This window comes from Lathyrus oleraceus, chromosome 7 (assembly GCF_024323335.1).
Source record: "Lathyrus oleraceus cultivar Zhongwan6 chromosome 7, CAAS_Psat_ZW6_1.0, whole genome shotgun sequence".
In the NCBI taxonomy this organism is placed as follows: Eukaryota; Viridiplantae; Streptophyta; class Magnoliopsida; order Fabales; family Fabaceae; genus Lathyrus; species Lathyrus oleraceus.
The window spans coordinates 507964022-507977461 of record NC_066585.1 but is presented as its reverse complement, the minus strand read 5'-3'; the positions used below and the strand labels follow the sequence as shown (position 1 = coordinate 507977461).

Sequence of the window (13440 nt, the reverse complement as noted above, 5' to 3'; positions counted from 1 at the left end):
AGATGCTCTACAAATAGGACAAAATTTGAAGTGGGCGAACCAAATTCAAGTGCTTGAGGGCCAGTTGCAAAACAAACTTCCTTTTTGTGACAAAATGCTGTAAAAAGAAAAACTTGCCTTGAACCAAAACATGCCATTTTTTGTGATTTTGTTACTGTAACATATATCTTGCATGTAATAGAAAATAAACTAATGTTTAAAATCTTTTTATTGGTTTTATGATGTATAAATAGAGTGAAATGTAACTTATTGTGTAATGAGAAGATTCTTTTGAAAATAAAAACTTATGGTTTATTATTTTGAAAATTGGTTTGCAACTTCAATTCAAATTTATAAACCACACATAAAAATAAATAAGATCCAAACTTGTTTTATTTATTTATTTATGGAATATAAGAAATAGTTAGAACTAAGGCAAAAATAAACTCTACTCACACAACTATTCAATGGAATGCAACAAAGTGCCAGATGCATGAATGAAATCACAAAATTTAATGATTGAACTTTATTCAAACAAAAAGATCATAAACTATACAAATTATCAATCTAATGACCTTAATGATGTATGATAAGAGTGTGTGAACCTAAACAAAGTAACAAACCAAAATCATCTAGTTCTTGATTAGTATACTTGACTTATACACGGAAAAAGAAATTTATGATCAGATGAAATGGTCCTAAGAGATTAAATTGAACAATAGGGTGTAGATGAATAATATGATTGCAAATGAATGAAAAATAACTGAATGCAGATGAACTTAATGCATATGAATGAATGCAAATGAAATAATGCTAAATGGACGAATTCAAATCAATTAGGTGGGGGAAAATTTAGGGTGTGACATTCTGCAAATCTTTGATCTCTTTCTTCCAACCGACAATGTTGGTATGCAAGGGAGCAACAAGGTTGTCCTCCTGATGAAGACTTTATTCCAGTTGTTCAGTACACATGTCATCATGCTTCCTCTGGAAATCAACAAGAAATTGGTCAAAGAGGGGCCTAAAAGTGACTATAAAATTGACTACTTCGACGGGGGAATCAGAGACATCAAGCTTTTTTCAGTAGAGTCTTGATATTGTAGTCATAGATTAAATCCTTCTCCAAGACCTCAAAAAGATTAATTCCTCCAACAAGGGTCTTCGGCTATTTCAGAATTTCATCAACAGTCTCAAGTTCATTCGTTCCTCCAGAAACGGTCGAAGGGCTTGAAAACTTATCAATGGAGCTACCCTTGTTGTTAAGAACCATTTTCATGTAGACCCTGGGGTTGGTTTTATTCAGTGCATCCATTTCCTCTTTAGATAGAAGATTGATGGGTGAAGTGGCGAGTTTCGCGGTCGACACTTCCAAATTTTCTTTCTCCACATTGGGGGGTAGTCACCTTAATGGGTTGTTCAACATCATTTAAAGTGTCATCAACTTTGTTTTATGGTTGGGCATCTTGATTGGGTTGAGTACTTCCGGGGAAAGTTGTTTTCTTTGGCTCTTCTTGTTCAAGGCTATTCCTTGGTGAAGTGTCATCCATGTCCATTTGGTTCTTCTCTTCTTCTTCGGATGCTGAAGAGTTTGATTCAGAAAGGGAGGCTTTCCCAGTCGATTGGTGAGAGGTGTTGTCACCAGCCGTTATGGGTTTGTTGACTTCGTTGGTAATGGTTGTGGTAGCAGCAGGTTGATGTACTGGTAAGTTGTTGGTTGGAGCTAGTTTTTCAGTGAGTGCAGTCACAGGCTGTGTCGAGGGTTTGTCCTATAGAAAAATCAAGCGTGAATACTCAATATTAAAAATTTTGAGAAGGATAAAAATAGTGGATTTACCTTTAAGGTATTCGCGTCGGGGCTAGACTTAGCATATTTCCTCGCCGCGTCGGCCATCTTCACACCTTTCTCTACGGGAACTTTCTTCCCCTTCTCCGCCTTAGAAATGAGAGTACTTTAGTGATGGATGGAATCTTCTTGGCACCAGCACCTCGTGTTTTCTTTTTATGTGGATGAGGCTCAAGGTATGAATCTTCGATAGGGATCGGTTCAGGAATGGTTGCAACAGATTCTCCTTCTGCGTTGGCATCATCAACCTGCACAACAATTATACAGAAAGAGTTCAAATAAAGAAAAATTCTTAAGTTAAAGATGTTGAGAAATACAAAGCTTAGTGTTACAATGAAAGACCTACTTGGGCAGGTTTGGAGCAAGTTTCCTCGACCTTGGATTGTTTGAGTGCTAGTTTAGCACTAGAAACGTCCCTAGTCTTATTCCCATGTTCGACAACTGTGATAAAATAAGAGTAGTTGTAAATATAGAGAATGGAGATTATAGAATTGGAAAGTAGTGAAGAGATTTTATTGCTTTCCTCACCCTCATGCATGGGAGTTTTAACCCTGACATGATCTATGTTGACATGAATGTGGCCTTTGAAACTGTATAAGTCCAGCTTAGTCGGAGTCACTCGATGTGCAGTTTTTAGGCACTCGTTTTTATGTACCTTAAAAAATTCCCCACAAACAAACCACCATGGAAATGGAGGGGAGAAAGCCGGAGCCATTTCGCTGGTGGAAAATGGGGAAATTTATGAGGTTAATAATTCAGGCCAAACTTATATTTGTCCTCCACATAATCAGGAATCTTAAGTTTGGGGAGCTTTCCTTCCATTTTCTCTTTCAGAGTAACCGCTGCCTCACAGATCATTCGACTAAGGTCATTTGGGTCGTACACCATTTCATAGTATTTCTGGAAAGCTTGAATCTCTTTGATGTCTTTAGATCTACCTTTGTGGAATTTTTGCTGCAAAGAAGAGAAAGCATCTGTGATGTGTTAGCTTATTGTTGTAGCATCCATAAACTCTTTTGTATAGTAGGCTCTCCACCTAATATCAAAATCTTGGATGCAGTAGTAGGAGAGCTCAAAAGCAAACAGAGCAAGTATGGGAAGATCATCAGCATGCCGAGCTATCCTTTGAAGGTAATCATCTTCGCAGTAGTCGAACGTGCTGAGGCATAACTCATTTTTCTTTTTGATGAATAGTCGAGGTATAATTTGGCTGATCCCAAATTGGCGTGATACTAGGTTGGGTTGATAACTAAGGATCTTCACATCTAAGTCTAGTAGAGAGAAGTTTGGGAGTCAAGAAGGCTTCTCATATCCTTTTTTATTTATTTTCTTTTGGCTGGAAACTAACGTGTGAACCATTCAGGTCCATGTGTTATTTTAGAGAAGGGGTCATGGTCGCAATGAAACTATAGCACTTGGCGAACATCAAGAAGTAAGTAAAAAAGGATTCTCGACCCAACCTATTTTTATCAATTGGGGTCAAAAGGTTCATTCGAACGTCTTCAATGCTTCTGCCGCTAATGATGGCGTCAGTATCATATGGATGGTTGACTTTCTGAGAAGTTTTGAACATGGCGTTGAGCCATAACTAAAGTAGCCAAAATGGTCCAGCTAGCAATAAACCGTCCTTAGGTTTGATGTTCCTTAAGGCTTCAGGGGCTTCTCATATGGATTCATATAGTGACCATAAGATTAGCTGGCTAAGGCAAATATCTTTTTCCTCATGCAGCTGGTTGGCAAGAGTCAAATACCTCTTCACCACCTTCAACGATCTACCGTAAAATATGCATCTGGATAACCATAGTGCAAGGAATATAACGTGTTCTTCAACAGTGACTTCAGTGGTGCCAGTAACATGGTAGTCTTCGATGTACCTACTGAAGCCTGTGTGATTGCTGTCAAAATCAATGATATCTTCGTCATTCTCGTTGGGGTCGAAGTTTCCACTAGTAGGGAAAAGGCCGATAATGCCCTCCACGTCGAAGAACGTGGGTGTCAACATTCCACAGGGAAGTTAAAAGGTATTAGTGGTGCTTTCCCAATAGTAAAGGGACGCGACAAACATGTTTTGGCAGTATGCCGGACCGGTTTTCGACAATTGGATCATGTCGAAAATACCTCTTTATTTCCATATTTCACTCATTTTGGCTTCTATATTATCTAACCAAGAGATGTAATCATCATGCTTTTTTGGTTGGGAGAGCTAAGCGAAAGACTCGCAGAGTGGTAGTCATGTACTCTAGATTCATGGGTCCCTTAATGCTAACTAGGCGTTTTTTCCTATGATAAGAGGGGGAAAATATCTAAGCTTAGTAAGGTCTTCAGAAGGTTCCCGCGTAGGACATATAAGGGCGTGAGTTATTTCAGAAAGGGTATAAGGAGTGAGTACTTGAGGTTTATAAATATGCAGCTTTTCCTTAGTGTTTGGAGGTTCAAGAAGGTATTCTCGATCTCCATCTACTGTAGCACAAGGAAGTACTTTGGCCATGGGGAGTGGATCTTTGGCTTCCTTAGTGTTCTTTGTTGAATGAACCATTGATGAAAGTTTGAAAAGCTCTGAAAGACGTTGGAAGAAGAAAGTTATATGGGTAAGAAATCTGAAGAAGATGGAGGAAAAAGACTTGGAAAATGAAGAAAGATCTATTTATAGCGAGGAAGGAAAAAAATCTCCAGTCTTCACTTTTGACAAGTGGCGCAAAGCAGGTGGCACGTGTCGTCCCCCCATAGGAAAGGATAAAAAAGACCTACACACGTAACCATGCCACCCTACGAAACCAGAGTCATAATGAGTAGAGTTATGGGATAGTGGGAAGCACACATTTTCGAGGTATGGTTGAAACAAACGTCATGATGGTAGTGACTTCAACCCACTAGGTGAATAGTGTCTGGAAAGATAAAAAAATGTCTCTATCTCCTAGGCTCGTCGAAATAGGCCTTTATGCGGGGCAATTTGTTAGCTAGGATTTTTGATTAGGGAAAAAATCTCAGCCAAGGGCAAAGCTACAAGTACATTGATGATGTGTACCTAAGAGGAGTCTTGGGTCGAAGAGATTTGGGACTTAGTATTTTTGAAATGTTGTAGGAACATTTCGACCGTGTGGAGTTTCGATAACATCAGGAGTATTGAAGAAGCGGTTATTTGGGCGCGTAGATGTTACATTCAAATAGGAATGACTACCTGAGGGTTTCTTTTTGAAGGACATGTGGAGAGATCCCAGAGGCGGGCTGCAGGCATGTCTTCACGTGGCGAACACTGAAGACAGGAACGTTAGGAGCAATTATTTTCGTACTAGTATATATAGGAGTTCATTTGTAGAATTCGGGATATTCATTTTACTACAAAAATCTCACTCAAAATTCGAAGTACTAGCATCCATAGAAAAGAGTCATGACTGGGAGAATGTATGCACAATGAAACGCCATTTTTTATCTTCAATGCGAAGTCTTTAAAATTCACTTTACTTTGCGTTACCAATTTTCTTTTAGTTTCATTTAACTGCATTACTTTTATACTTTTAATTCTCTTTACTTTCATTACTTTCTTTATATTTTCAACATTGTCAAAGTCTGCATCTTTTACACTCTTTAAACCATTATTTCGACCAAGTCGAAAGTAGTCTGTTTACCAAAGGAAAACTATACAGGGAGGTTTTTTGACACTATGTCCTACGATTCACCAGTTGGTCATGCAAGTAAAATTTAATTAAGAAAATAACACATGTTTACCAATTTTCTGTGTAAACAGTAAGCAGTATGAGAATCTCAACATGAAGGACAATGAGAAGATACATGATTTCATCATGATAACCACACCTGGAAGTTGATCGAAAACCCTGCAGTCAATAGGTTAGTTAATATAAATGGAACTTTAAAGTAAAGGAATGAATTGAAGGCGTTATGTAGAAGAGATTCAAGGCAAGACTGGTAGCAAGGAGCTTCACTAAGAAGGAAGGATTGGATTTCATTGATGTATTCTCTCATGTTGCAAAACATAGATCCATTAGAACGCTTCTTGCTATGGTGGCTAGGTTCGACCTAGAACTGGAACAGATGGATGTCAAGACTGAGATTCTATATGGTGATCTAGATGAAACGATTATGATGAAGCAACCTGAAAGGTATGAAGAAAAAGGTAAGGAGGATTATGTGTGCCAGCTAAATAGGTCATCATATGGACTGAAACATTCTCCTAGGCAATGGAACAGGAGATTCAACAAGTTCATGGCACACATAGGTTTTACAAGGAGCAACTTCAATCATTGTGTTTATTTTAGGTTCTCACCTGAAAAATTCACTTGTCAGTCTATTGCTTTATGTGGATGACATCGTCATAGCAAGCAACCTTGTCGAAGAAATAATGAGGGTGAATGATGAACTTAACCAGGCGTTCAAAATGAAGGACCTTGGACTGTAACTAGGATTTTAGGTATTGAAATTAAGAGACATAGAAAGTAGTCAATATTCTGCTTATCTCAAAAGTCACATCTAAGAAATATTCTCGACAGGTTTGGTATGTCAAACTCGAAAACTGTTATAACGTCAACAACTCAGCAGTTCAAGCTGAGTATAACTTAAATTCCTAGAACTGAAGTCAAAAAGGCATATATGAATAGCATTCGATATGCTAGTATAGTGGGTTCTTTGATGTATGTTATGGTTTGTGTCAGGCTTGACATAGTTTATGGTGGAGCCAAAGGCGATGATAGCAAAGTTAAAGTCGAAAGATTTGTTGAGTCTGACTATGAAGGATGTATGGATACCAGGAAATCTCTTTCTAGATATGTTTTCATTAGTTTGGTACAACAATCACTATGAAAGCAACACTTTAGAAGGTTCTAGCCTTATCAACCATTGAAGCTGACTATATTACCCTCAATGAAGCTCTAAAATAAACATTGTGGCTTTAAGACTTTTCTAAAGAACTGAAACTTCAAGGTCAATCCATCACTGTTAAATATGATAGTCAAAGTGTCATATATTTGTTGAATAATTCAGCCTGTCATTAGAAAACCAAGTACATTGATGTTAGGTTGCTTTTTGTCATGGAGAAAATTGAAAGGGGAGAAGTCAAAGTGGTCAAGGTTTCAACTGATCATGATGTTGTTGTTATGATCACCAAGACATTGTCAAGCATCAAGTTCTTCTGTTATATACATTTGATAAAATTGTGAGATGATAATGTTGTGGATTATGGATTTTGTTCCAATATGGAGATTTGTAGTATTGGGTCGAGCTCCAGTCTCAACAAGGGTAGCTTCAGGATTCGACACGGTCGAGTGTGCATGTTGTAGTCGAAGTTTGTTTAAGCATGCAGTAGTACAAGATAGTTTATATATTATGTTATGTAACATACATAGGTTGTTCTCTCATAGGTTGGTTGTTATTTTTTAGTTGTAATCATTTAACGCTTAATGAGAAAGTGAATGCAATAACTATCATAAGCAACTATGTTTCTCTTTTCACTACAACAAATAACGTTTTTTATGATGAAGCTTTCACCTTGAACAATAGAAAACCGAGGTATAAAGCCAAGACGCACTATTTTTTTATTTAGAAAAATAAAAAACCATATATTCCCTCATATTTTCAAAACTCCGAGGTGAAAAAATAACTCAGTACAAGCCTCGATTCCCAGTTATCGCAGTTTATGATTTTATTTGTTTATAAGTGTAAACAAAATGTTTTAACCATTCGGTTTATATTTAACCGAGACATTAAATAATAATATTTTACTATAAAAACACTCATTAAACATATTTTATCCTAGTCCTTACTAATATGAAGTTGCCTCAAACTCGTAAGCATCATTCTTTGAGATGGATTGCAAGACAGAAAAAATCTTCAATTTTCTTCTATCTTGAACAAAACATTTTTATGCCCTTCCAATCTATCTCACATAATGGTTTTGATATTTTCGTTTTTGTACTTTTGGAATAACCCTCGGTTAAAGAAGGGAGCCCAACCTTTGAAGAGTACTCAGTTGATAAATTACAAGTACAAAAAATCATTCTTGTTTCAAAAAATTTATTTTAAAGAGTATGCAACAAAATTTGGATATCATCGAAGATTTGTTGTAAACAATGTATTTTAATATTCTAAGTAAACAATTTAATTTAAGAAAAAATTTATTCACCTTAGTTTTATAATAAAATCGAGGTGTTTAATAATCATATTTTATTATAAAAATACTTCTTAAACAGATTTTACCCTAAGACTAACTTATATGTGGCCACCCCAAAGAGATATTCATTAAACGTTATTTTATCCTAGAGATCTGTTGGAAGAGTTTTGATGAATATATGTTGGAAAAGATATTCACCACTGTCCATTTGATCACGAGGTGCTACTATAGACCTCTGGGATGGATTGCAAGTGTAGAAAATAAAAATTCTCATTGGAAAACAGATCTTTAGCATCTTGCATATGACCTGGATCTGGAAAATAAAAATTCTCATTAGAAAATAGATTTTACAATATATCTTTAATATTTTATGTAAGCAATGTAATTTAAACAAAAACAGCTTATTCATTTCGGTTTTCTTCGTGGCCGAGGGGATAGTCCCTTAGAGTAATTCAGTTTGCAAGACACATTTGAGAATGAAGATTTGAAATATGGTATATTCACATACTCTAGGTTAAATCCATTTATGTTCAAAACACTTTCTTGGTATCGTCCCCAGTGTTATACCTTATTTGATAGATTAGTTTATGAACATTCTGATTTTTTTTCCACCACTACATTTCTAGAATCAATGTGTGGCCTTCGAATGGCTTAGGAATTAGGAATCTCATGTGGGATATCATTGTTCATCGTTACATTAATTTTAACACCACTGCCTGGTGCCCAAAACATCGGCAACTCTATCCATTGTCAGTGTGGATTATCATTGTCTATAATAATGCATTCAAAAAAACGTTATTATAAACATTACTTTTAATAGCGCTTTAAAACGCTATTGAAGGTGACTGACCTATAATAGCAGTGGTATTAATGGCGCTTAAAAGCACTATTGAAGGTGGCTGATCTATAATATCAGTGATATTAACGTTGAGTAACTGATGACTACTCTAGAACTCAAGTTGTTAGAATTGTTGGTCTTAGTTGTAATTATAACACACAATTGTCTGATTTTTGAATATACAAATGAAATGTAGAAAAGTAGGTTTGTGTTATGGAAAGGGCAAGTGAGCAGAGTATAACAGGGAAGAATGAGACAGCACCAAGAGTAGAGTAAACTTAGAAGAGCCGGCAGGAAGTCAATATGTTAAGAATTGCCCTTTGAAACCAAAAAAAAATGTCAATAGTAGTGAAAGGGTATATTATTAGGATAAAGTAAAGTGAAAAACAATAAAGCATTACTTTTGCAGGAAAAATATATTGAATCTATAGCTCATCCATAGTGAAATTTGTAAACTCAACTTGGTGAAACTAAAATCCAACGTTGCCAGTAGAAAAGAATTACTGTGGATACATCAATTATTTGGTTGAATATTTTAAATGGAGAATTCAATCCAACTATAAAAAAAAAAAAAAAATTTTAGTAATGTATGTGACCATATTTCAAGTCTCTATTAGAATTTTTCATCTATTTTTAGACAATCTTGTACTAGATCTTTGTTAGCTGAAAATAGTCTCTTTGAAAGGACACATTTTTGGAATATGTAATCACTGACTGTGTCGGTAACTTGGTGTATTGAAAAACTATGCAACTTGTCCATTCCAATTCACACAATTTCAAACTTCCCCCATATGATAACAAAATCTTTGGTGACAATGTTGAAAATTCATAAGAAATATTGACTTTTGGTAAATAAAGTGCCACATCATACTGATTAAAATTTGAAACATGCACCTATGATTAGTATAAAAGCAAGTAGTGACTCTTGTGTTTCATGCACCAAACACACTAACATGGCTTCCTTAACCTTCCTACTGTTACTCCTTCTTGCTCTTATCATTCCTCAAGGGTTTGCCAACTATGAGAAACCTCCAGTTTATCGACCACCGGTGGAAACACCTCCCATCTACAAGCCACCAGTTGAGAAGCCTCCAGTTTACAAACCACCAGTTGAAAAACCACCCGTTTATAAGCCACCGGTAGAGAAGCCTCCTGTCTACAAGCCTCCGGTTGAGAAGCCTCCAGTTTACAAACCACCAGTAGAGAAACCCCCCGTTTACAAGCCACCGGTAGAGAAGCCTCCAGTCTACAAGCCTCCCGTTGAAAAGCCTCCAACCTACAAACCACCCGTAGAGAAGCCTCCAGTCTACAAGCCTCCCGTTGAAAAGCCTCCAACCTACAAACCACCCGTAGAGAAGCCTCCAGTCTACAAGCCACCAGTTGAGAAACCTCCGACCTACAAACCACCGGTAGAGAAACCTCCAGCATACAAGCCACCAGTTGAGAAACCTCCGGTTTATAAGCCACCGGTTGGATATCAGCCACCAGTTTACACGCCTCCATTCTAGAAGCCACCAAACCAACCAAGTACCCTATGATGGTACTTGTGTCTAGAAAATGCTATTAAGGAAGTATGCTAAATAAGAAATATATATTCTTGTAATCTTCATTTCAATGCTTTGTTTACAATGTTATTGCGAAAACAAGATTGTGAGTGTAAAACTGAGAAAGAAAATTCTGCTTTTGTTCTCCATATTATAAATAAAAGCATTATGATTTAAATGTTGTTTTAACTTTTATGTTCTCTGTATTAATCAACATAAAGAATGAACCAAGTTAATTTCTTGTTCCTTCCTCATTGAGAGATGTTGCGCTTGATGCTCTTTCGCACTTCCTAACACAGTTGTTAAATTTTGCTTGAGGACAAGCAAAGATTTAAGTATGGGGGAGTTTGATAACACGAAATTATATCGCTTTTTAAGACTTAATTCAATTAAATTATATTATCATTTACGCTAGTTTATCTCATTTTATCAGATATTATGCAGTATTCCTCTTCTATTTATATCAGGTACCCATTTTGAAGCAAAAGTGAAAAAGGGAAGAAAAGGAGGTGTAAAAAGGAACAAAAAGGAGAGAAAAGGAACCAAATGCCAAAGCCCAGCCCAAAGCGCACAAGTCACCAATGCTGTGCCTGTGACGGACGTCACAGGACGCGTGACGAGCGTCACGCGAAGTAGCCTTGTGACGGACGTCACACATAGCGTGACGAGCGTCACACAACTCCACTACCTTTTTGGCGCAAGTATCGCCCTCAGAAAGACTTGAAGAATAACGTTAAGGAGTTGGTCTCCTATATGCACGCCGTGGATATAGCCACGCTGAAGAATGGGAGAAACGGAATGCAGTTACCAAGGCTATTATAAATAGCCATCTCACAAACCAAAAGGGAACAAGGTTTTTGCACGCTCAGTTTTGCGAAAGCTCTGCCAAATTTTCCTTTCACGCCTTTGCCTATTTTTCTTCCTTTCCAGCATCGTTCACTTTATTTATTTTATTTTGCAAGCTTTATTTTCTTTTTCCCTTGCAATTTATTTTCCCCCGTTCTTAGCTTTTAGATATTTTTCGCATAGTAGTTTCTACACCGGAAACTACTGTGCAACTTTATACCGGATTTAACCTTACGTTATATTCCAGTTTTATTTCCTTGATTTATTTTACTGTTTAATTGAAGAATCCAAGAACAAATCCTACCGGCTTGTGGAGGAGTGTTCAAGACCATTGTATTACGCATTCAGGTTCTTTAATCGTTATTTAATTTTTAATGTTTTATTCTATTGTTTATTTACATTGCATGCCTGGAATGAGTCTGTTTATGCATGATATAGATTCTTATTTATTTAGCATGTCTGGCTAATTTGCCTAGGTATCGGTATGTAAAGTAAGCAGAAAAAGGGGTCAAGACTAAGTCGGTCTATTCAAACTTAAAATTAGAATCAATCTTTTTATGGTCTTAACTTACAGGTTTAATAACAAGATTTTTTTACAAAAGTAAAAGACATAAAGAAGTTGAAACCAACAGAGCGAGAGTTTGAGGTTTTAACTGGACAGTGTAAGTTAGTCATTAAGTCTATCTCAGGGCGAGAGCAAGTTTTAGAATTAATTAAATTCTGACTTTTTTCCAAAAAGTATTTTTAAAGATTGAATGTGAGGACGAGAGTTAAGCATTTATATTTAATTGTATAACCTAAGTCAACAGAGCGAAAGTTTGAGATAAGGGTGTTTAAAACGGTCAGTATTTTCTTAAAAAGAGTTTCTGCAACTTTATTGTTTTCAAAATATGATTTTTGACTTAATTATAAGTGACAGCTACATTAATCTAAGATCATGGTTTCTTCAACAGAGCGAGAGTTTGAGATAAAACCTTTAACCGATAAAGTTAATCGAAACGATTTATTTTAAAACCGAGAGACCGACAAGGAATTGATTCCCTAGTTTTGACGAACTACATACCGATATCCGTTTTATTGATATTCAACCTAGATATTAGTTTAGCTCTTAGTTTTTCCCCAAACAATCAAACATTTTCACCTTAGCTTTACGTAGTAACTTTAGATAACGGTATATCGATTCATAAGTCCCTGTGGGATCGATATCTTTTAAAACTACGCGATAGAACTGTGCACTTGCAGTTTGTATCCCATTCTCGACTCACACAGTCGAGCGATCAAGTTTTTGGCGCCGTTGCCGGGGACTTTTATTCAATCGATATCGTAACTCTTCCGTTACGCTGTAGAGACTAAGGTTTCTTTTTTCCTTCTATTCTTTCTTTCGTTGATTTGTATGCCACGCACTCGCTCTCAAGGCGAACCGCTCTATTTACGAATCAACGATATCGAACTATATCTCCGAGTCTTACGACGAATTCGGGAATATCGTGCCGAAAACAATCTCCCTCCTATAAACCTTCCTGATATCAAAAACATTTTTTCTTCTTTAACCGAGATGGCAGAACCAGCTCGTGCTCTTAGAGATTACGCTGCTCCATCGCAAGATGAACCGCATTCAAGTATTGCTCCGCCCGCAATCGAAGCAAACAACTTTGAACTTAAACCTTCGTTGTTGCAGGCTGTGCAACAGAACCAATTCTCTGGAAATCTTACCGAAGATCCAAACCTTCATTTATCCGTATTTGTTCAATATGCTGATACTGTTAAAGCTAATGGTGTCACTTCAGAGGCAATTCGACTTCGTCTTTTTCCTTTCTCATTAAGAGATAGCGCTAGAAGATGGCTTCAATCTCTCCCTTCCAACTCAGTCACCACATGGAACGAGTTGAAGAAAGTTTTTCTTGCCCGATATTTTCCGCCAAGCAAAACAGCTATGTTAAGAGCCCAGATAAACGGATTTAAACAGAAAGACAACGAGTCTCTTTTCGAAGCATGGGAAAGATACAAAGACATGATGAGACTTTGCCCACACCATGGTTTGGAAGACTGGTTAGTAATTCACACATTTTATAATGGTCTCTTATACAATACAAGGTTAACAATAGACGCCGCTGCAGGTGGTGCACTAATGAACAAACCTTATGCTGATGCTTACCAGCTTATCGAGAGCATGGCCCAAAACCACTATCAGTGGGGAACCGAACGAACAACAGTGGAAAAACCTCAACCGAAAACTGGCATGTACGAGATAAGTAACCTTGATCACGTT

General features: G+C 36.9%; 1 protein-coding gene and 1 pseudogene across 1 annotated transcript in view; one reads left to right on the top strand and one right to left on the bottom strand.

Moving 5' to 3' along the window:
* LOC127108107 (repetitive proline-rich cell wall protein 2) overlaps positions 1–10503 on the top strand; it is a 29936-nt gene extending 19433 nt beyond the window's left edge. Inside the window, exon 2 of the mRNA XM_051045520.1 lies at positions 9901–10503. Within this exon, the coding sequence (XP_050901477.1) occupies positions 9901–10289 (389 nt within the window). The 3' untranslated portion in view covers positions 10290–10503. The remainder of the gene's footprint in view (positions 1–9900) is intronic.
* Positions 10504–13111: 2608 nt separating this feature from the next.
* LOC127109193 (uncharacterized) lies at positions 13112–13211 on the bottom strand (annotated as a pseudogene).
* Between the last annotated feature and the right edge of the window lie 229 nt (positions 13212–13440).